The sequence below is a fragment of the Brienomyrus brachyistius genome, chromosome 10 (genome assembly GCF_023856365.1).
Source record: "Brienomyrus brachyistius isolate T26 chromosome 10, BBRACH_0.4, whole genome shotgun sequence".
In the NCBI taxonomy this organism is placed as follows: Eukaryota; Metazoa; Chordata; class Actinopteri; order Osteoglossiformes; family Mormyridae; genus Brienomyrus; species Brienomyrus brachyistius.
In genome coordinates, this window is record NC_064542.1 from 28,291,431 (window position 1) to 28,314,494 (window position 23,064).

The 23,064-nt window shown below is 44.5% G+C and overlaps 6 protein-coding genes and 1 non-coding gene across 8 annotated transcripts; 2 read left to right on the forward strand and 5 right to left on the reverse strand.

The window, feature by feature from the left end:
• Positions 1–361: 361 nt before the first annotated feature.
• rpl39 (ribosomal protein L39) lies at positions 362–1,799 on the reverse strand. The gene is made up of 3 exons (XM_049028628.1): positions 1,641–1,799; positions 1,252–1,355; positions 362–577 (listed from the first exon to the last, which is right to left on the reverse strand). The coding sequence occupies exons 1-3, from the start codon at positions 1,641–1,643 to the stop codon at positions 529–531; spliced, it is 156 nt and encodes a 51-aa protein (XP_048884585.1). The 5' UTR covers positions 1,644–1,799; the 3' UTR covers positions 362–528.
• LOC125751266 (small nucleolar RNA SNORA69) lies at positions 1,064–1,195 on the reverse strand. The gene has a single exon (XR_007400585.1). It is a non-coding gene; the product is annotated as a small nucleolar RNA SNORA69 (small nucleolar RNA).
• A 1,189-nt stretch (positions 1,800–2,988) lies between the features above and the next one.
• Positions 2,989–6,417, reverse strand: upf3b (UPF3B regulator of nonsense mediated mRNA decay). 2 transcript variants are annotated; one of them, XM_049028625.1, is made up of 10 exons: positions 6,186–6,417; positions 5,913–6,019; positions 5,711–5,817; positions 5,520–5,618; positions 5,316–5,426; positions 5,155–5,198; positions 4,846–5,034; positions 4,618–4,760; positions 4,217–4,526; positions 2,989–4,096 (listed from the first exon to the last, which is right to left on the reverse strand). In XM_049028625.1, exons 1-10 carry the CDS (start codon positions 6,300–6,302, stop codon positions 3,965–3,967), a joined length of 1,359 nt encoding a protein of 452 aa, XP_048884582.1. In that variant the 5' UTR covers positions 6,303–6,417; the 3' UTR covers positions 2,989–3,964. The 2 variants fall into 2 exon arrangements, with proteins under 2 accessions (XP_048884582.1, XP_048884581.1); XM_049028624.1 differs by having other exon boundaries at positions 4,217–4,529; positions 6,186–6,415.
• Positions 6,418–10,165: 3,748 nt separating this feature from the next.
• ndufa1 (NADH:ubiquinone oxidoreductase subunit A1) lies at positions 10,166–10,920 on the forward strand. Its single transcript, XM_049029048.1, has 3 exons — positions 10,166–10,400; positions 10,562–10,651; positions 10,829–10,920. Exons 1-3 carry the CDS (start codon positions 10,299–10,301, stop codon positions 10,847–10,849), a joined length of 213 nt encoding a protein of 70 aa, XP_048885005.1. The 5' UTR covers positions 10,166–10,298; the 3' UTR covers positions 10,850–10,920.
• A 1,508-nt stretch (positions 10,921–12,428) lies between these two features.
• LOC125750792 (NFKB activating protein) lies at positions 12,429–16,367 on the reverse strand. Its single transcript, XM_049029047.1, has 9 exons — positions 16,159–16,367; positions 15,452–15,848; positions 14,619–14,699; positions 14,376–14,437; positions 14,134–14,232; positions 14,011–14,053; positions 13,727–13,918; positions 13,431–13,580; positions 12,429–13,264 (listed from the first exon to the last, which is right to left on the reverse strand). Exons 2-9 carry the CDS (start codon positions 15,802–15,804, stop codon positions 13,090–13,092), a joined length of 1,155 nt encoding a protein of 384 aa, XP_048885004.1. The 5' UTR covers positions 15,805–15,848; positions 16,159–16,367; the 3' UTR covers positions 12,429–13,089.
• A 1,144-nt stretch (positions 16,368–17,511) lies between these two features.
• Positions 17,512–20,825, reverse strand: tmed9 (transmembrane p24 trafficking protein 9). The gene is made up of 5 exons (XM_049028278.1): positions 20,640–20,825; positions 19,970–20,070; positions 19,760–19,885; positions 19,510–19,656; positions 17,512–19,091 (listed from the first exon to the last, which is right to left on the reverse strand). The coding sequence occupies exons 1-5, from the start codon at positions 20,785–20,787 to the stop codon at positions 18,942–18,944; spliced, it is 672 nt and encodes a 223-aa protein (XP_048884235.1). The 5' UTR covers positions 20,788–20,825; the 3' UTR covers positions 17,512–18,941.
• A 47-nt stretch (positions 20,826–20,872) lies between these two features.
• LOC125750447 (uncharacterized) lies at positions 20,873–22,438 on the forward strand. The gene is made up of 2 exons (XM_049028277.1): positions 20,873–21,361; positions 21,739–22,438. Exons 1-2 carry the CDS (start codon positions 21,038–21,040, stop codon positions 22,270–22,272), a joined length of 858 nt encoding a protein of 285 aa, XP_048884234.1. The 5' UTR covers positions 20,873–21,037; the 3' UTR covers positions 22,273–22,438.
• The last annotated feature ends 626 nt before the right edge of the window (positions 22,439–23,064 follow it).

Genomic DNA, 23,064 nt, shown 5'->3' on the forward strand with positions numbered 1-23,064 from the left:
AATCAAGTTCACTCACATTCAGTGAAATACTCTCTGCTACACTGCAGCTTGGTGATGGAATTTTCATGTCAGAGCTCAGATGAAATCACATGGTTCCTTAACCCTGGCGGTAGTTTGTAAGACAGAAACATACAACCCAAGGACCAATATCTCCTAAAGGTCATCAGAAGCACGTGGCTTTGTGTGAACCTATTATGAATTCAACATCCCCATTTTATGCTCCCTTTACCACTTGATAAGACCCAGAAAGAAAGATTTACATATAAATCTCTCGAAGCCGTGACTGAGCACCACATTACTGCACGTCACGCCCCCCCGACAGTCTTTAAAAAAAAAAAAAAAAAAAAAAAAAACCACACAGTTTGCTCACTTTCTCACTTTATTGTCGGCAAACTGACGAGCAACATCTGTAGAAAAATTAGACACCACTCCCAGGATGGCCATGGCTTTTCTGCCGGTCTGGGTGCAAACGTCTCCCGACAAAGTGGAGGAGAGCCTGGGGGGTGCTGGGGAGCAGGAGGTGGGCGATTACAGTCCCAGCTTGGTTCTCCTCCAGTGTCTCCTCTTGGAGTTATATCTGTGGAGAAAGGAAATTACATTTCACAGCATTACTCTCGACAGCATATGGGAGAGTTTCATGGGGGGGGGGGTGACAATTGACATATAAAGGCCTAGCTATTGGAGGGGATGAATCAATCCAAGCTAAATACCGGGGGGGCGGGGGTACCTGTTCCCCTCGATTACTATGCCTATGGTCACTCCCATGTGACATTCTTACACTGAAACATTTACCTGAAGAGCAATGTACCCCATGTGGGGTTTGACTTGTTAGCAAGATCCTGGAATTGCTGCTTCACTAACAGTAATGTACTAAGTACAGTGATTATAGGTTCTGGTAGAACATAGTTAATTCCAATACTACAAGACAGACTCATCTGGGTTAAACTGCCGAACTGCATTCCCCGTATTCGGTATGAAACCTGACCAAAACGAGTCTGGTTTCAGGAACAGACTTGCAGAGTTAAATTAAAGGACAGTAAAGCGTGGCTAGCGCCGCTCTCTTATATGTCACTGCCGCAGAGTATCCCGTCCGGCTGACCGGCCAGGTCACTGTAACTTCGCGGCAGCCTCTTACTGTCCGCAGGGTAATGGCAGTACTTCCACACGATGAAGGACTGTAATTGCATCCTGCGTTGGACATGCAGCCACAACAACCGGACTTCGGCCTCCCCCACGGCATCAGCGGCCTACCTGATCTTGTTGCCGGTCTTCATCCTGATCCACTGTGGGATCGGTCTGTTCTGCTTCTGCTTCTTTGCCAGGAAGCGCTTGATCCGGAAAGTCTTGTGCGACGACTAACGAGAAAGTTTGGAGAAACGTGAATATTGCAGCTTTAAACGAAAAGCCGAGTCATTAAAGGCGCAAACGGCACCCGTAAACATGTCTATTTACACACAGCTGTGGTCGCTCTTCTGTACACGAGCCCCCAATTTTTCAATTAACTAATATTCCATTTTTATTTCCCTTATCCGGAAAATACATGTACCGACCCCCGCCATAAAACACAAACTTTATACTCAGGCCACTGTTTAACCAGCGCGAGCCGAGGAACCTGAGGATGTTAGGCGATATTTTCTCACCATAGCGGATCGAGAATCCTACGACCACAATGGCGCCTGCCGGAGAGAGAGAGAGAATTCTGGGTAACGAACCGAACGTGGACGCTCCGAAGGGGGCGTGTCCAGCCTTTCATAGCCGTGTGCCTTCGGCGCAAACACGCTACTGCCACCTACTGGCTCGGTGGCACTCCCTACACCAGGGGTGGCCAATCTTATCCGCAAAGGGCCGGCGTGTATGCGGGTGTTTGAGGTGACCTGTATGTCAGCTGGTAAAACCCAGGTGTGAGGACTCTTCAGCCAATCAGTCATCTAATTAGTAACCTAATTAGGGAGCTGCAGCGAAAACCCGCATACACACCGGCACTTTGCGGATAAGATTGGCCACCCCTGCCCGACACAGTCACATACCATCAGGAAGCGGAACAAGACCACCAGACGTGTAGGGGGTTTGATATTGTTTTTTTTTTTTTTGTATGAAATTAATCGAAAGCTGAGGTGCTCTTTTTGAACTAGTGCACCCCTAACTGCTCTGAGACAGCGTCCTTATCCAGTGCATGCGTAGCTTTCTGGTACCAAAGTACTTGAATATCTAATTGAAATTTGAAGAAAAAAACGCCAACTAAATTGATGTTCTCTATTAGCGATGATGACGACACTAACAAACTGGTTTCCTCTGGACTCCTGACATTATTAAGCATTGGAATAGCTGGAAATTTCATTTCCCTAGCAGGCAACAATTTTTTTTTTAATTCTCATAGCATTTTTTGTCACAAAGATCTTATTACTGAATTAGAATTTGGTGATCAGCACAGTGTACAACAATGAAATGTGTCCTCTGCATTTAACCCATATGTGACCTTGTGACATAGAAGGGGGCAGCTAATTCAGCGCTGGGGAGCAGTGCTTGGGGGCGGAGCCTTGCTGGGCGGGGATTCAAACCGAGCAATCTTTCAGCTACAAGTGCGCTTCCCTAACCATTAAGACACTGCTGCCCATTGAGTCACACTATGCAGTAAATGTCGTCTTTGCCTGGTCATCTTTAATGGTTCTGGGACTTGTCTAGTACATTTTGCTTGTGTTTTGATTCTTGTACCATCTTTCTCTATCCCCATTACCCTGCTATGCTTTTTGAGTAATTTCTGCGTGAAGAACAATCTTCAACTGCTTCCTTTTAATTATCTGGTTATATATATTATTAAAATGACTAGTAAAAATTTCACCTCAAACGGTAATGGTTGGGCAAATAACAGAATATTCATGGCTGGAACAAAGGTATATCAATAGTTCCACTCAGCTCAGAATTCATATTTTGATATACCAGACTATATAACTGCATCTATCAGTTCAACAAGCATGTAAACACACCAGGTAAAACAAATGTGTTTAATAGTTTTTTGCATCCCTCCTAAAATTTTGTAGTAGACAAACAGAAAGTGCACAAGCACAGGTGACCATGCGGAAAGGCTCTGAAACATTAACAAGATTAAAGGAAGATTCAGTTCCAGTACAACTATCATCTCATCTGAAAACAAAAACAGCTGGATGCTTCACTGCAGGAAACTGGCAGCAATTCATGGCCTTGTCACAAACTAACCACCAGAGGGCAGCACAGAGCGAGTCTCCACAATCTCTAAAAGTGAGCATGTTGTGAACAAACCAAAAACATACAGAAAAGCCTCAAATAGCTAAGAAAGAATTGGCACAAAGCATTTTAGCATTCCTTAGCGAAGCAGCCGCCCAACAGCGGCCCCCAGAAAGCCAAAAACAGGCTGGCATCACTGCTCTACTAGAATCATTCTTTGGACAGTAATTCACCTGGCATTTCATTTGCCATTTGGGGAGGGTATTCCCCAAATCCTGAAAGGCTGCAGCTTTAAATAACTGAGGTTGGCCCCCTGTATTGCGGAACTTAAACTGAATGCAGTTATGGAATAAATGCGAGAAAAGAATATTGCAGTGGGAGGGGTCTGGTGAAGGTCGTGTGTGCTGCTCAGCATGGAAGCCATCTGGATGCAGCATGTGTAGCCCAGAGCTATGTTAGTGCAGAGTACAGCCATAGCCTTCATGCGTGATTTAAGGTCACTTTTGGTTTGCTTGGTCCTGCAGTTTGGCATCTCGTTACTGTGCCCATGTTGCTGAGCCCTTAATATCTGCTTCCCCCGACACCATTGACAAAAGCCAGGGAAGCATTTCAGGCACTGGAAGACGGCAGGCTCTCGTCTGTGCTTCCCCGGTGGAGGGAGTGGCGAGGAGCGAGGGATGGCTCGACTTCTGCAGTCGTCCTCACAGGCTGCGTCCCATGCTTGCCTCGCTTGTCTCCTCTGTATGCTCTCTCAGTGGCCTGATCACTCCTCTCCTTTCTCCTGGGTGTTCTTGGTCTGGCTCTCTGCCTTCCTCTCCCCGGCCTGGGCGTCGATCCCACCTGCCCGATTACGGCTTCGGACGCCTGGCTGGTAAAGCTGAATGGCAGGCCGGTCCTGCATGTGCAAACAAGTTACTAAACACAAGGGAGGACAAGCAGCAATGGGCAAGACAGACTGAACTGGACAGAAACTCGCGCTAAGTGGCCCGGCGACAGACATCCAGAAAGGTGATACCTTATTCCTCACGCGGTCCCTTTTGGAGCTGTCCTCCTTTCGATCATCTCTGGCAGACCTCTCTGCTTTTTCGATATGTGTGCCCAGCTCTGCGCCATTCTCGTTCTTCCTCTTTTCCCAGCTGCGATCCTTCTCCTTCTTTGTATCCTCATCTCTCTTGCGGAAGGAGTTCTCAGTCTCGTAGCGCTCCCTCTTCTTCCTCCTCTCCTCCTCCTGCCGCCTGATGATCCGCTCTTTCTCCCTCTGGCGGCGCTCACGTTCCCGTTCCATGTCCCAATCCCGGTGTTCCTTCCGCCCATCCTCATCCTGCCTGCTTTATATACAAGACAGTGAACCGTGCAAGGCGGAGTACCGAGTTAGGAGCTCAAATGTGAAATTCTGTGTGAATGGAAATCACTTACCGTCTCCCTCGGTCCTCGCGGTTTTCACCATTTGGCCGTTTCTTAAACTCCATACCAGAAGACCTGTCCTCACTCTTCTTCGGCTTGTCTTTGGCCCTGGACTCTGTCTCGGCATCATCTCCTTTCTCAGGTTTCCTCAAAAGCTAGGGAAGAGAAAGGCCCTTCAAATACACAGCCCTGGACCCTAGTAAGTTTCTGCAGAGAGAGGGGCACCTCCAACTTCCATACCTTGATCTTGGGCTCCTCCTTGCCCTCTTCCCGCTCTCTGTCTACATTTTTCTCCCCTTTCTTCTGCTTCTCTGCCTCCTTGCGCTTTCTTCGGTCCTCTTCTCTCCACTTGCGTCGCTCCTCGTCACGGAGACGCTTGCGCTCCAGCTCCCTCTTCCGCCTCTCCTCCTTCTTCTCTTCACGAATCCTCTGAAAATGAGAAACTCAGGTCACAACCAGGGCCTATATGAACCTTCAGCAGCAGCATTTTATATGTGAGGTGGAAGTAACTTATGCAACCCATAAAAGGGGCTTACAAAAGCAGATTACCTGTTTGTTTTTCAAAAAGTCCAGAAGAGGAGTTGTCTTTTTAGCTGGGGAGAGAAATTACGTACACTAAAACATCCTCTCAACACATCAAAAACAATTTGGTCATTTCTTAAGCAGGTGATTTGTTTGCAAGTGTGCTCACTCCATTTGTAAACACACACCCCCAAATTCCTTTGTTTTGGCCTCGATTTCCTCGAGCAGCGTTTCAGGGGTGGAGGTGAACTTCTCATCATCTCTGTTGTAGTTCTCCAAGAACTTCTTGTAATCAGCATCTATTGATGGAGAGGGGAAGCACATGTACTTCTGGATACGCCTGTTAGCTAGGATGCAGTGTGGGTCTGAGTAAAGCATCTCCAGACTGTTACCTTCATCGATGGTGCCCGCCTTGGCGTCTTTCTTCTTGCTTCTCTTTTTGGCAGTTTTCTGGAACGGCGCAAACTCCACGATGGCCGGATATTCCTGCCCTGTTCAACAACCAACAAAACAGTCACAGCACTGGAAAAAGGAGGAAGACGGCATTAAGAAAATGGATGTAAACAAACATCGCGGACCACACCTCTGTTGTCAACGAACACATATCCATCGAAGCGGTCTCGGAATAGGACAATGTCATCCTGATTCTTGAAATTGATGTAGGCTCTTGAGAAAAGGTGGGGGTACATGCTGTTTGGGTCAATCAAAACACCAAAGTCAGCTTGTGGGCAGGCCGCGGTCGCTCTCATTCTCTCTCTCAACTGGCTTCCGTGACTGCCGAGTACCTGGTGTCGTTGGAGAAGAACTCCAGGTAGTCCACCTCGGGAAGGGGCTGCAACTGCTCCTCCAGCTGTTCCTTCGTCAGACTGGGCGGCAGCCTCCGGATCACAATCTACAAGTGAAGGGAGAGGTTAGTCTGCGGAACAGCGACGCGCAATATTTCTCCCGATCAGGGCGGCCAAGCTCTTCTGCAGCATGTTACTAAGCAGTAACTGGTCGGTACCGCACGGGGAGGAGCGCACGCCCGAGGCCTGGGCCACAAGGCCGCCGCTCGCTACCTTTGTCATGGTTTCTTTTTTCTCCTTGTTGGGCTTCTCAAGCTTCTCGCTGTCGTCACACCGAATTTCAACCACTTTCTTCTCCCGTGGCCGGGTGTTCTCCTTGTCCTCCATCATGGTTAAACTCGCTTTTCAACAGATATTTCGCGCCGCGCCGCGCTACGCCTCAACTTTCTTGTATATATTTTTCTTTTTTTTCTGTCGGTTACTGTTTTTTTAATCGTGGCAACAGGCGAGAGTCGCATCTGATTGGCCATTCAGACCGGAAGACCGGAAGTGTTTATATCACCGGAAACGTCACCAAATTAGTCGAGACGTTAGAATGTGAGGGAAGCTGCTGTTTCATTACGTGTATTTTGTCTGAATGATTTTATTTGGTGAAGCACAGATTACGTTGTATTTTAAGCGTAAGCATGACATGCTGAATAATTAATAGATATTATTTGGTCGTGAGTATTATTGGTTATTTAATGCATATTGGCTTATAGTTTCCGGTTTACTAGTTCAAGAACTTGTTTTTATTGAACAGGTATAGTTCAGTATACAATGCGTGTGATACAACACAACAAAAAATGTATACCACAAGGAATACACCAACCGACAGACTCAGCAGGTAAGCAATAAACAGAAACATCACGATAACACAGGGACAATGATGAGCACCGAGAATTATCTAAATAAAATAATAAAAGAATTATCTAAAATACGTTCTCTATTCAACAAATAGTTTTTTCTAATATCTGGGGTGTTCTTACACTGAACAAAAATATAAACGCAACACTTTTGTTTTTGCTCCCATTTTTCATGAGATGGACTTAAAGATCTAAAATGCATTCCAGATACACAATATTACCATTTCTCTCAAACATTTCTCACAAATCAGTCTAAATGTGTGATAGTGAGCACTTCTGCTTTGCTGACATAATCCATCCCACCTCACAGGTGTGCCACATCAAGATGCTGATCTGACATCATGGGTAGTGCACAGGTGTACCTTATACTGCCCACAATAAAAGGCCACCCTGGAATGTGCAGTTTTGTCTCACAGCAAAATGCCACAGATGCCACAAGCATTGAGGGAGCGTGCAATTGGCATGCGGACAGCAGGAATGTCAACCAGATCTGTTGCTCGTGCATTGAATGTTCATTTCTCAACCATAAGCCGTCTCCAAAGGCGTTTCAGAGAATATGGCAGTACATCCAACCGGCCTCACAACCGCAGACCACGTGTAACCACACCAGCCCAGGACCTCCACATCCAGCAGGTTCACCTCCAAGATCGTCTGAGACCAGCCACTCAGACAGCTGCTGAAACAATTGGTTTGCATAACCAAACACTTTCTGCACAAACTGTCAGAAACCGTCTCAGGGAAGCTCAACTGCATGCTCGTCGTCCTCATCGGGGTCTTGACCTGACTCCAGCTTGTCGCCGTAACAGACTTGAGTGGGCAAATGCGCACATTCGATGGCGTCTGGCACGTTGGAGAGGTGTTCTCTTCACGGATGAATCTCGGTTTGCATTGTTCAGGGCAGATGGCAGACAGCGTGTGCGGCGTCGTGTGGGTGAGCGCTTTGCTGATGTCAATGTTGTGGATCGAGTGGCCCATGGTGGTGGTGGGGTTATGGTATGGGCAGGCATCTGTTATGGACGAAGAACACGGGTGCATTTTATTGATGGCATTTTGAATGCACAGAGATATCGTGATGAGATCCTGAGGCCCATTGTTGTGCCATACATCCATGAACATCACCTCAGGTTTCAGCAAGATAATGCACGGCCCCATGTTGCAAGGATCTGTACACAGTTCTTGGAAGCTGAAAATGTCCCAGTTCTTGCATGGCCAGCATACTCACCGGACATGTCACCCGTTGAGCATGTTTGGGATGTGCTTGACCGGCGTATACGACAGCGTGTACCAGTTCCCACTAATATCCAACAACTTCGCACAGCCATTGAAGAGGAGTGGACCAACATTCCACAGGCCACAATTGACAATCTGATAAACTCTATGCGAAGAAGATGTGTTGCATTGCATGAGGCAAATGGTGGTCACACCAGATACTGACCGGTTCTGAGTCCCCAGACCCCCAATAAACATGGGAGCAGAAACAAGAGTGTTGCGTTTATATTTTTGTTCAGTGTATATCCTTATTAGAAATTTATTGCAGAAAAATAAAAAAAATAATAATACTATCTCCTGGCAAAATAAGATAAAGTTGGGGTTAACTTGCCCAGTAGACACGAGACTTTTCGTCAATACGTCCGTCATCGAAATTAGATGGCAGTAAAGGACCATATGATTTTTTAAATATTAAACAATTGACCAAACACCTTAAAAACAAGCAGAGAAATCTAATGCCAGAAAGCCTGTGGATGAGAACATCCAAAAAGTAGATTCTTCGAAAATGTGTAATGTAATGTGTAATGTCCCTGAATTTAGCCAAAAAGTAATCACAAGGATAATATTTGTGTAATATTTTATGAATCACTATAAGAAAAAATATATAGTGAGCTGACTATAATTTATACAGACGTAGCACTGCTGCCTCACAGTAAGAAGGTTCTGGGTTTGATCTCGGGTCCCTTCTGTGTGGAGTTGTCAGTGGCAGATATGGCTTTCTTGTCGAAAGGACAGGGTATGATATTGTTATTAGTGATACCCGACTTTGATTTACTAATCAAGATTCCAAAGTATCTCACAGTATTTTACTTCCACTCAAAAGATTAACTGTTGCAGTTGTGTATTGGTAAAATTTCACATTTGTTTCTATTGACTATAAGACCGGATGCTTTAGAAAACAGTTAATTCATCCAGAACAAGTGGAATCTGTCCTTCATTACTCAGGAAGATACAGGAATCGTCCACTAATTGACTTATTGATGTGAATTTCTTCCCAATTCAGATACCATCAGAGTCAGTACAATGTACAGTGAAAAGGTTCAATACTTCTGGACACCCCTGGTGAATTCTCCTGCTAAGAAGAAGCCTTCTGGAAGGGCCTTCAGCCAAAGCAATATACTGCTCCTAATATCACTGGATATAGTTTGAACCTTGTTAATAAAAGAGGTACCAAAGCCAAAGTTGTCCAACGCCTGATATGTGAATCCATGTTCAATTGAACGGAACACTATAGAAATCTAGGAGTAAAATCATAGCCCCGTCATCAATCAGATAATTGTAAACTAACAAATCCAAAATCAGACAATAATATGAACTAAAAGATGGTCAATATAGCTTTAAGTAAAAACCGAAACAAAGGTACTAATAGTTTTTCTATCAGGAGAAAGAGTTCAGTTTCTGTAAAGACAGTTAAAGACAGTTCTTCTCCAAGCTAAAGAAATAAGCTGCATTTTTTCCATCCAAGTTGTAGCCATTTAGCCCTCGATCTAACAAAGTCCCCTTTAGCTTTCTCCGTGTATATATGTGTGTGTGTTATGTAACTTTTCTTTTAATGCTGTATTTATATTATATTTGATTCAATCTCGTCAAGAGAGAACTTACCCAAAAGGGCATTTAATTATCTTAAGATATCTTCAAATTGTTTAGATATTAATTTAGAAGCATTATGCCAATATTTAATTGACAAATTTCTACATTCATTTTTAAGTAATTCCCATGTTGAACGGGTGGATACATTTCTTTAAGTTACATATTTATGAATAATGTTAATGACTGCAAGACGGTAATACATATGACTTAAAACACTGAGATTCTAATAGCCCTTAAAATAATTATGCCTATTATTGGAGTTTGATAATTCAACAGCATCATGATCGGAGAGGAGAGCTGGGAGAATACTACAGTTTCTTCCTATAGAGCGGACTACTTATGCGACCCCTTCATCCAAAAATAGAATTCGCATTCAAACTCGTATAAAACGCGTAGCCATAACCTACTTGGCTTCACCCAAAAACCGGGAGGCGACTGCAGGTGGCGCTGTCATTTTTAACGCAATATTTGCTGACAGCGCTCACTTTGAAACGGAAGTGGCGTAATATGAGTTCCGAATGACCGTCATCCTCTTAGGACGAGGTAGAGGATTTCGGTGGTCGCTTATGGGAATTTAGGCTGTTATTTCATCGCTGTCTAGATCTTTAACTCCATTACAATCATGTGGTACGAAATCCTACCTGGTTTCGCTATCATGACCGCCTGTCTCATCATTCCGGGCGTCGCCACAGCGCAGATCCACAAATTCACGAACGGGGGGAAGGTGAGCTCCGCCTCTGCTCTGTTTATCTGCCGCTTCAGTAGCCTCTACACCGTTTGCTTCCAAAGAGGCTCTGCTTGTTTTCGGCTGGGTGATTATTTAATTTTATTTGTATACGTGTCATGTGATTCAGTTTACAAGCCGTGACCGTGTTCTTTATGCAGGAAAAGAGAATCGCACGAGTCCCTTATCAGTATTACCTGATGGAGAGAGACAAGAGAGTTTCTGGAGTTGGAAAGCATTATGTGTCCAAGGTAAAGAACATGAATTTTCAACACTTTGGACATTGTAAAAAATGTGTAGCGATTATACTGTTACACTTGCATATAGTTTAAGGAATCTGGCAATTAATTAAAGTGCCCTGTTTTTCTATGCTTAACCCTATTTTATTTCATTGACTAGCAAAAATTCACGTCTTCATTTTTACACAGGGACTGGAAAACATTCATTGAAGACCCCGAGTTTCCTGTCATGATACACAAGTGGCTGGTTATTTAATGTATATTAAACTTGTTTAAATCTGTTTGGTGTGTTTTTATTACTGCGTAAATATGATAGTTTTGCTGTGTGGCAGATATAAGCTTTGCTGAAAGTTACAGTGTGTTGTGCAGTTGTGCGTAAGAGCCACAGTTCTGCTCACTGTACTATCGGTATACCAGCAAGATACCTTCCAGAGCCCGGATACAAGATTCAATGTAACATCGAGGCACATATTAGTTACTAAATATGCAAGAGAGACAAATGAGCAGCAGTGTCCGGTTGCCTAACACCGACCTCACGTTGCGTTACTGTTACAGGACAGCAGAGCGCAAAAGGCTCCAAACACGTGCTTCTCCACACCGACGGTGATCTGTATCAGTGTGTTGTATGATATTGTACAGGCAGGGATGTTGTAGTGGAGGAGTGGCTGGTATGAAGGATGCACTGCAGCAGACATTCCTGTTTTTATGTGTGGTTCCCCTGTATTGCTTGGCTAACATGAGTCTCAGTACCAGTGGGCCCTGGTATAGGTGGGCTGATGAAGCTTTTCCTTTAAACAGCCGCAGCGTAGCACAGCTCACTTTGAAATTGCCATCACCCACAGTACAAGAGGTAGACATGGGTTCCTTGTAGAGGATGCAGCTCTTCAGGTTTACCGACTGACCTTGTCTCTTATATTGTGCCGTTTATGGAGAGTTTGCTCTCGTTTTGCTAAACGTGTGAAATCTGATCAGGGTCCTGTAATAATTGCGCCTTGACATTTTTTTGTTTAACACGGTGCTCTTCTGTATTCAAACCTGAGAAATCTCCTGAATCAATTAAGATAGGATGAGCAGATGCTGTCTTGTCTGCAAGGAAATAATGTCTCAAAATTCTCTAAAGCCCTTTCAGTCTGGGCAAAAGGAGAACTGAGGGAATAATAATATAGACTGAGGACGTTAGAAAAGATAGTAGTGGTTTGGATCGATGATAAATGAATAAAGTGTCTCTGGGGAAAAAACCAGCAAGGTCTATAATCAGCACAGAAGAGTAACAAGTAACAAAAACAATAGGGTTCCATCAGCTACACTGTTTGAACCCTTGACTACCTGATTCCATAAGAAGAGCTACACTCACCTCTCAGCCACTGCTGTAATGGACCAATCGGCCGCTTTGTACCATCAAATCTGACTATGGGCTGCACACCATTCAGGCCTGTGGGAATTCAGCTACCCACAATCCTCCAAGAAGAAGAGCCAAGCCAGGGCACAGACCTCTCCCCCCTCCAGTGGCTCTACCTGGATCCCTCCTTACAAGCAGTGGGTCTCTCCAGTGCCTTTGAAAGGCAGGTCTGTTAACCAGTGAACTTTGGGATGTGGGCATCAGTCACCAGCAGTCATCCTACTTTTACAAAACCGATTAGGTGTCATGGCAGAAAAAATATTATCCTTTATATAATCATATTTTTTTTTTCTACCATGACACCCAAGGAGCTCCATATGCTTGACATTTAAAAAAAGGATTTTACATCTGCAATTAAGTGCTGAAATATTGATTTACCACACAGAGTGATACATTTTATTTTTTATTTAAAATTTCATACACAAGAAAAGGCATCCTTTTCAAGCAAAGGTTTTACAGTGATATTATGCTTTTGCAAGAAAGCTTAAGAAATGAACTCTGGAAAGATCTGACTTCATCACCCTTTCTAGGTACTTGGCCTGTAACAAAAGGCCAATGCAATCTAAACAATCAGCAAATATTCAAGCGACAAAAAAATCCAAAGTTTTGCTCTTCTTACAGTAACCATAATGCAACGTCAATATTCAATGTAAAAGTATGAAAGTAAAATAGGCTGTAAATCTCATGCTGCTCCTACACCTGAAAAAACACGGGCTGCCTGTACACTGCTGTCCTCTTATTGCTCACGTAGAGCTCAGCAGCAAACCTTCTCCAGAAAGTAAGAAGAAACAAAAGTAGAAACCCAAAAATAAAAATGTCAACTCTGTACATACTCCCCTGTTCTCTGTACTGGACGTCCTGATAGATCACTCCGTTATCCTGCCCATTTCACTTAAGAGCTTTAGTCCGAGTGGTTTCTTCTGTTCATCAGAGACCAACGGGCATGCTGAGTGGACGCTCAGAAAACACGATCCAGCATCTCAAAATGCTGAAGAAAACAGCTGACTTTATTTTCAATAAATATTTACACAGACTCCACTGGAATGTGGGCTCACTTCTCCTCCTTGCCCTTGGTCTTCCTGTAGACCATCTCCCGAAAGCTGGACAGGATCTTGCTCTCCCTCTTCCTGCGCTCCTCCTGGTTGAAGGAGGCTAGGGCCCTCTTCTCATCTGCACTGTAGATCTGGTTCTCCTTTCTCAGACGCACAGCCTCCATGCGCCGATGTCTGTGGGGGGTGGGCAGTAACAGAATTATGGGCCAAATTAAAGTCACCCCCTGTTATAACACCCTCTATTGGTTTACCCTACCCATTTCCAGTGTTCATGTCATGGTTCACACCTCCGTGCCTTCAATAGCACAGTGATAAATGAGGTTCCTACGGGCTTCCATACCTGCTGCCGCTCATAACGAAGCCAGACTTCTCAAAGTCGGCGATCTGGTCGCTGGTCAGCCCGATTTCGCCTCTCCTGGGGATCCGCTTGCCAGCCTTCACGTACTCTGCCATGGCTGCGCCCTCTCCAGGCAGCAGAGCGTGGCCGAAGCTGGCAACACAAAAGCAAAGCGTTCCCATCAGCTACAGAAGGACTGACACAGTGCATTATGGGCTGTAAAAAGAAGAAACCGAGAGGGCATCTCTGGGCCAAGCGGAGCACTTAAGCAGAGCCTTCCTCTAGCAGAAGCTACTCACTCGAGGGGTTTGTCATCTTGTGAAAGGTGCGTCAGTGGAGCCTCCGGTCCCACCAGGTGTCCCTCTGTGCAGGTTCTCTCAACCCACAACTCCCCATTCAGGTCGTCCTCCTCTTCCTCTTCGGAGCCGTCACTGCTGGAGTCACTGGATGGCTTATGGCTTTTTTTGCTCCTCTTCTTCTTGGACTTCTTCCTGGAGGGCAAAGGTCATGGCAGAAACGGTAAAGTCGAGGTTCTTAAGATGTATGTCGATGAGTTACTGTGGACAGCAAAGGCTAGGCTTACTTCTTGCCTTTCTTCTTCTTCTTTTTCCTTTTGATTTCCTCTTCTACAAAACGAAAACACAGACGTTAGCAGACCAGAGAGATTGCTGGGCCTTAAGCAGAGACTGGGCAGTGGTCAAAGTACCATCGGATTCACTCTCTAACTCGCTGTCTTCAGAGTTCTTCCTGTGCTTCTTCTTCTTCTTGGACCGCTTCTTCTTCTTCTTCTTCTTTTTCTTCTCATCTACAATGACGCAGGGGCTTCGATTACTCTACCATGGATGCTCTGCAATTGAGGGTCCGGCCAGAAATCTGTCAAAGCCGCACCACAAGTCTGCTCACAGCACGGCCCAGAAACCAACGCAGCCCCTGACGTCTCAGACTCACCTTCTGAGCTTGAGTCGGAGCTGCCACCTTTTATCTCCTCCACAGGAGTGTGCTCATCCGAACTACAAAGAAAAACAATGACAATGGAGGACCTGCAAACCTCAATGGAATTCACAACTACCGCCGACTCTCGCGCATGGTGTCCCTCAGTGCACAGAAGCCACTTTGCAAAAAACAACTCATTAACACTTTGTTAGTGTTTGTATATCGTATTTACACGTTTATAAACAAGCATCTACTTACTCAGGTTCCCGGACTCTTGGGGAAAAACCCCAGACTTCTGGACACCCCAGCTCCCCAATTCTCTCCCGCTCCTGCAGACGCCTGGAGATTGAAATCAGATAAATGTGTCACTCAGTAATTACTCAGTACTCACTTAGTACTCGTGTGGGCAAAGCCGCTGAAGGTGGTGACTGTGACTCTGCCCTAACATGTCAGTGAAACTTCCACCTCCTCCTAATAATTCCAAAAATGAGAAAAGAAACAAGCCGCCTACAAGAAGACATTATTTGTATATTGACTGCAAAAGTCGACGAAAGGTCGAATCAATTGGAGAAAACAGTAAAACATGCGTAAATATCGCCGCCATCTTGTGACGGGATTCTGTCCAGTATACGCCACAAATGGAAGATGCGGGACTTTCGTGCAGCTTATAGAAGTTTTAATGAAAGATCATAATAGAATAGAAATAGGAGGACTATTTACTCTCTAAATTCGATCATAAATATGAAAACCATCACTTTTAATTTGACAAAGTATTCTGCATTATGAATACACGCCTGACATTCGTAGCATGTCTAACCGTTTGAAATTTGGTTTAAAATTCGGTGATTTACAGCGATTTTAATTGTGGACACGCTAAGGAGCTACTACCCCGTACCAAGATGGCGGCTGCATTTGCGCATCGCTCCACCGAACGGTAGTGATCAAAACGGCACTTATCTATGCATTCCATCACACATAAAGATGATTTATGTACACTACATTGCATGGAATTCCGAATTCGTTTTGTCGATTAATTAAATTTACTCTCCAAATCCAGTATGATATGCCACCAAAATAGAGCGTGTCCTCACCTGGCGATGAAAGCTTCTTGCCTCTGCCGCAGAACATCATCACTTCTGTCGTAGTGGTCAAATCGAGAGCCGTAGCCGTGCCTTACGTCTCGCTGGCTAGACCAGGCGCTCCTCTCTCTGGACCTGGAGCGACTCCGTGGACTCCCGACGTGAGACCTCACAGCGGATCGTTCCCTGGTTTCAGGCCACCGAGACCAGCGCTCCTCCTTGACGGATTTGCCCAGTTTGACGGAGGGACTTGGGTCGCGGGAACGACTCCGGTCACTGCCGCTGTCCGATCGACTGGGTCGTCGTCTCTTCGAGGCGGTCACACGCTCCGCACTGCGGCTTCGTGACCGATGAGCCGGAGGCATGATCCCGCTGGTTTTGACAAAGCCTCAGTACTTCACTACCTGATCTGGACCAGAAACCAAATTTGAAATACGCATGCGCTAAAATACGTAATTTCCGCTCGGCATTGCTTTATGGCAGTCGCTCGATTTTACGATTTGGTTTATTACTGATTCTTTTTAAATAGTTCGTTATCAATTATTTGAAATATTATGTGTGTGTATATATCTTGGGTTATAAAGATTATTTGATTTAAGAACAGTTCATCCTTATCACGATTTGGTTTATTACAATTTATAAATAGGTTGTACTTATCACATTTGAATTATCACGTATGTATATATGTATTTTTCAATTAAATATCAGTTTGTACTTACCAGTTAATTTTTAACTGATGTATCAGGCAAATACGTAATTACTCGATTTTAAATGGTACAGCTGCTTCAATAATTAATAAACGGCTAACTAGTTTCCCCAACAAACGCTATCCCAGCTTTTCACTTCGTAATATTTGATATGTAAAATGTTCATGTATCAGGATGAACGAACACCAACAAAAAAAACAGCAAAAAATGACTTGACAGCTGGTCAATTGCGTGCAGTTAAGAAAGGCGCCACCTACATCCGGTCAGGTTTTTTTCTGCCTCCTGAAACCGGGACCGACAGCTGAAGGTTCCGACCAGCAGTGCGGACACCTTCCCTGTGTGCTTCACACATACCGATCCGAAGCGACATGCTTAGATTATAGCACATATCAGTTTTGCAAAAGTAAATAATTTGTCATGTGCTTAGAATTTTTTATTAAAATAAATACCCACTGAATAAAGGTGAATTACGATAACACCCACCAGTAGAGGATACGACTAACTGTACGTTAAACCGCTTAATATTTCCATTATTAAACACAATTTACGCTTCTGGTAAACGAATTCATTCTTTCTAAAAATTAGGCTGTGTTTTACTTTTTATATTCGATTATCGTTACACCCAATAACATGTATTAAGTGTACATGCACATATATACAGATTACAGGAGGGGTGCCGTCCAGTCCTGATCTCGGCTCATCAGACTTCCACCGAAATGCTCCAAAATGTTCATTTTCTTTCTGAGGGAAGTAATGGACGGCACTTAGATTATTGTCGGTTATAAAGGCTGAAAACGCTTACATATTGACGGATCCACTTGTGGTAGTACTAGGAAACCAACGCCCCTGGTTCAACCACAGTTTTACCCAGTTTCCTGTTGGTCTCTGTTGTTTAAAGACAATAGCTGGTCATGGTTTTGATCACCTTATTGAATAAATAACAGATTTCTCCAGTCTCTGCTTCTATACTCTCGCTGACAGATGTTTAAACCCAGGGGCGTCAGAAGCATTTTGAATGTGGTGGGACACACTGGCATACAACTAATATTTTATCTTTAATGTGGGGGGGGGGGGGTGTCCAAATGAATAATTATGAAGATTTAATGGTGGCGACGCCCATGTTTAAACCTGGTGGGTGAAGGTTTTGAGAAACTTAAAGTGCCAAACATCAAGCTGCTCGGCGTTATTTAAATGTTACAATTTCAGACCGCTATATACTTTACTGAAATGACTCAAGCTATAGTATGCATTCGATGCTCCACTATCAAATCTGGAAAGTTCTGTCCGGTTTGTAAGATGCACATCATCTGTAGCAGCCAGAAGGAAGCGATTTATAACAATGACTGTGCAAAGAGCAAAGAGACGAAAGGCATATGGTTTCTTTTTATTTTATATCTTAAAAAGAACAAATGCAAAAATAGGGTTTTAATTCATTGCCAGTTTCACTTGGATTCGGAAAACAGCTGAAAATGTGAAAACCCATGGAAGAAAAAAAATCACACCAGTGCACTTATAATTACAGCGTAAAAGTCTAGGAAACAAGGCTGACCCACAAGAACAGAGGTGATCTGTCACATTTTCATTTCTTTTTCAAAATTACCTGTGTGAAGAAAATGAAGAGATTAAATCCCATGAGAACAGCAGGTCAGGGCAAAAAGCAGTTATCAATGGATTAAAAAAAATAATAATAATAAAAAAAAAAACCGAAAATGGGATTTATGCAACATTGGCCATGAGCTGAGCACCATCACAGCCCCATTAGCACCAATGTTAAGCTGACACCCACTACTGGGCCCAGGAACGGCCTCTCACTTCACCACGTCTGGCTTTTCTGCACAGAGTCCAAGAACTAGAGGGAACGTAAACGTCTTACACCTGAAATATTTACAAATACTCTATTCATAGAAATCTGTCTATCAACAGATTATCCGCTAGAGTTATGTGCACAAACAAGCCAATTAAAACACAGGAGGGGCTCTAAGGACACAGGACAAAGAAATGAAGCCATGTAGCAAAGTAATTTCCCAGAATCCAGACAGCAGGTATGATGAATACGTTAATACACTGTAGCGCCCCCCCCTTCTCAATTCAGAAGCCCATAGTGATCACTGACATCTCACAGTCTCCATGTTCCAATGACCTTTTAGGTAAACAAGCCTCAGTAACTGCAGCCTTTGCAAGAGCTAATATATCGTCACCAGATACTCAAACATTATATCCAGTCCAAACCAACATTCAACTAAACCAAAAATTTAACAGTAAATCCAATTAAAATATACAAGCAATTCCAAACCATAAATGAAAGATGGTTTTTAAATCAACAGGATACAAATTTTTGCCAATTGCTGACTTTTTCATAGAATCGACATTTGAACCTAAGACCAAAACATGTCTATGAGAAAGTTAAGAATCCATTGAGAAGAAACTAACTGATCCAATTCTAGTGGGCTGATAGTAGAAGCACTGAAATTCACATCCCAGGAAGAAGACAGATCTTTGCTTGAGGATGGGCATCATCGTAGACAAAAATAGTTTAATAAAATTATCTTCAACCCATAAACAAAAAATGCAAAAATGCAACAAAAAAAATGCAGAACTTCCATGAAATTAAAGGTGTTTTGTCCATGTCTCACATATGGAAGTGAGTTTGTAAAAAGTTGAGGGAAAAATATTCCAAATTACATCAGCAAGTTTAACCAGATTTAAAACCGTTTAAGGGATTTTTTTTCTTGAGAGCAGGATATAGAAACCAGATGTTGACATGTACTGCATTGATAGAAACACACATGAAACTACTAAACAAGTTTCTTGGCCTCAAAAAAGCTCTTGAGATGCCTCATTTGCCAGAAGCCAATGGCGACCAGGATGAGTGTCTGGACAATGGACCACCAGAGGACCCTCTGGTTGGTGCTTTCGCTGGTTTGTCTGAAGCGTTCCTCACGGTACTGGAAGACAAGAGGACACCTTAGAGACAGCCCACAGCAATATGGGCCCCAAATCACCCTACACACTCTCAGTAACACCTAGGATGGTGCAAATAGATCCTCCTATGCAGAACCATGTAAAATAAGATGTGTTCTGTACACATCAGGAAGCGGAAGCAGTCTGTTCTGTGACTGAGGATGAAGCATTTCTTCAGCTCTTGGTATCAAGTCCAAAAAAAGTCTGCTTCCCTCTCAAAAGCATGAGGAATTTACACTACAATTCCCAGGAGGTAAAGCGAATGGGGTCACATATTAAAATATCATATTAAAAGTGGATGATACACAGAAGACGATCCATGAGGGGGCACAGGCCAGGTAATGAAGCTCCACTTTGGGACACAATCACAGCACACGTTTAGCTTAAGTAGAGACTACTCACCCTCTGGTAGTTCTGTTCTTTCTGGATCTGGTCCACCTGTTCGACAAGCTGTCTAACCCTCAACTGCAGCTCTGTGAGCTTATCCTTGGCTGCGATCTCAGCATAGTTATTGGTGTGCTCCCCAACTTGGATGTCCAGGTGAACTCTCTGGTGATGCGACAGATGAGCAAAAGTCATTTTCCTTATTGCAAACAGCGGCGTGGATTTCGTTTATATGTAATCACTAATGAAATGAGGGATTTCAGCTCACCAGCATCCCCCCAGCAAAGAGGGCAAACTTCGATGAGTTAGAATGAAGGCAGATCTGGTGCTCTCCTGGGGTGTGGGAGGTGAAAGTGAATCTGCCCTCCGAACCATACTGACGGGATAGGATCACCTGGACACAAGCAGGGCTAACATGAGCTAAAACTAACCACACAGTCAGGGAAACACATGCTCTCATTGACAGAGTAGCAATTACCTTTTCATCCGGATCTTTCACTTCCACAAACATGCCAAGTCCTTGGGTGGCAGGTAAATACTCCTCTCTCTGCTTGTCATACAACTGCGTCCTATAGTTTCCTAAGAAGGGAGATTTCAGCGCAACAGCATAAACGATTATTGATCTTTAGCTATAGTAGTCACCATTGCTTCTATCATTCGGTACAGATGACGTTTTTAAGAGCATGTTCAATGCTGCACCCGCAGCATGCATGATAATCATACAATACTTAAACTTCCTTTCCGGATCGCAAAGGGCAGCCAGCCGGCAGTGCCCAGCCGTGGAGCTCTGAATGGTTTATTAAACAAGTATTAAACCCAGCTGACAGAAGTGTCCACACGGGCTCTTGCACAATCTTTAAAACGCAACCCCCAGCAGCTAAAGCCGTGCATGCTGAGGATCGAGTGATCCGGCCACACGTCTTAAGTGACAGAGGCAGGAAGTGGCCCAGCACATAAACACCGTTCAATCGTCCTAAAGCTCTCTGCTGCCATGCATCAAGCCAGGTTCGGGATTAAGCGACGGGAATCCGGCGGGCAGACCAGGCAAAAGCTCATAGTTACAGGCGCGCGGACCTCCCCAGCTTTGGTCGCGGATACGGATATCGGTACGCCTCAATCATGAAATATCACCGCAACAAAAACATTACCTATTATCATGGTTTCGTCGGGGATTTCCTCTATGAAGCATTTCTTTTCCGTTTCCCCAATATGAAAATATAAAGAGTGCGTCAATTTACACAGAAGGCTAACCAACAACACGGACAACATACTACTCCGCATTTTTAAGGCCACCATCTTACTACCGGTGACTGAGTGAACGACTGTAATAGAGCATGCGCAAAAAGCTAGTGCCACGTTAGCCATTACCGGGGACCATCCAACCACCGCCGGCGACGTTGCAACAAGGGGATTGTGGTTTCTGCAGTTTTAAGTCTAGTTCAAATCCCACTTGTACGTCCGCTATTACGGTCTGCGCACAGTACGCGTGACGTAATTCCGTCCCTGGGACTGTCCGCGCGGACTGTAGGTAAGGAGTAGTTGTATTATGGGTGCTCTCGATGAACGGTTGTGTGAGGTGGTGCGGAGGTATCCGCACATATATAATTCGTCATTGAAAGGGCATAAGGACGTATTACGCTGCACGGAAACATGGAAGGAAATCGCCCAAACACTGGGCAAAGATGAGAGCTTCTGTAGGCAGAGGTGGAAATATCTGAGAGACAGATACGTGAAAGCAAAACGGAAGACGGGTGGAAAGAGTGGCGATGCGAGTGGCAGCGATCGAAGCCCGCATATCATGACCATGCTAAGCTGGCTTTCGAGTTTTGTGAGACACAGAGAGACGGATTCCAGCGTATTAAGTGATATGGTAAGTGCCGAATTGCGCGTCCACTGAAGTAGATGGCTATGAAACCTAGTGCCACACATCTATTCTATTGAGATAGATGGCTGTTTATAGGGGGTAAGCCCAGATAAAACAGAAACCTCTCTGAGCTCTGTTTTTATGTTTCATTTTATTGGCTAATGCAACTAAACAAATAAAGGATGTATCGGCTAATTTGACTATTATTGGACACGTGTTTTGCGCACTGTAAATAAGGTAATGCAGAAAGAGTTTGTGTTTGTTACCATTGATGCGAGTGGGAAAAAAAGAAACAGTTTACTTTTAAGGTTGTAAGAATTACGTTTTGCACTGTCAGCTGATGCCTATACATTACTTAATGCATCATGTTATTCACGTTTCAGACGGAGTGTCCACCGCGGAAGATTCCCAGGACCGGGACAAAATTACTTCAACCGGGCCCCCAAGACACACAACCACTCCCACCCGGGCCCCCTCTTGGGTCCGGGCCTGGGACAACTTCCCCAGTTGTCCCCCGAAGACAGCAAGCACTGGAGTTTGATTGCATCGCTTCTGGATCCTCTGTCGCTGACACGGAGCAAGAGACATTTTCGGGAAACCAAGGCCCGCACGATTCCTCCGCCCCATGGTCGCCGTCTCCGTCTGAAAACTCAGACCAGCACTCATCCGAATCTCCATTTCCCAGCTGTCGGGGTTCAAGAAAGCGAAATGATCCCCCGGAGTCTTCAACCGAAACGGTGACATCACAGCCGCAGAGGAGCGTCCAGGAAGCTGGATGTGAGGAGCTGTCCTTCGGGCAGTATGTCAGCCAGGTGCTGTTAAAAATGGGGCAGAAAACAAGATCCTGTGTGAAATTTGAAATCAATCAGGTGCTGCACAAATGGGAGATGGAGCCCCACCGCGACGACATCGCCTGAAATATCCTGCCTATCGGACACATCGCGTACCATAAACTATACTATGGAGATGGTATACAAGGTTTTATGTACTTTTGTATGAAATAATTAGGTTTTTATTTTGTTACATTGGTTATTGAACTATAACAATGTAGGTCCTTCATAAAGGTTCATCCATTTCACCCTGCTTGTGTTGGTCGCAGTACATCCTCTTGGATAGGTTCAGTCTACAATGAGTTACACGCACACATAGGGAGTGAAGGGAGCACGGACCTCAGAACTCCTCTATGTCATGGTGCTAGACTTTGAGAGTCTGAAAGAGGGACACCTACAGGAACTTATGACATCCCCTTTCTAAACCCATAGGCATCAATATGGAGCTGGTCCCCCCTTTGCAGCTATAACAGCTGTCACTCTTCTGCGACGGCTTTCCGCAAGATTATGGAGTGTGTCTGGGAATTTTTGTCCATTCATCCAGAAGAGCATTTATGAGGTCAGGCACTGGTGTTGGAGGGGGAGGCTCGGCTCGCAATCTCCATTCTAGTTCATCCCAAAGGTGTTCGGTAGGGTGGAGGTCAGGTCTCTGTGCAGGCCAGTCAGGTTCTTTCACACCAGACTCACCCAACCGTGTTTTTATAGGCACTGCTTAGTGCACTGGGGCAGAGTCATGCTGGACCAGAAAAGGGTCTTCCCCCAAACTATTCCTGCACAGTTGGTAGCATACAATTGGCCAAAATGTCTTCCTATGTGAACTGAAATTTGAGCCTACAAGGAATTACGCAGCAGAAAAAAATTAGCAAGCATGATTATCCG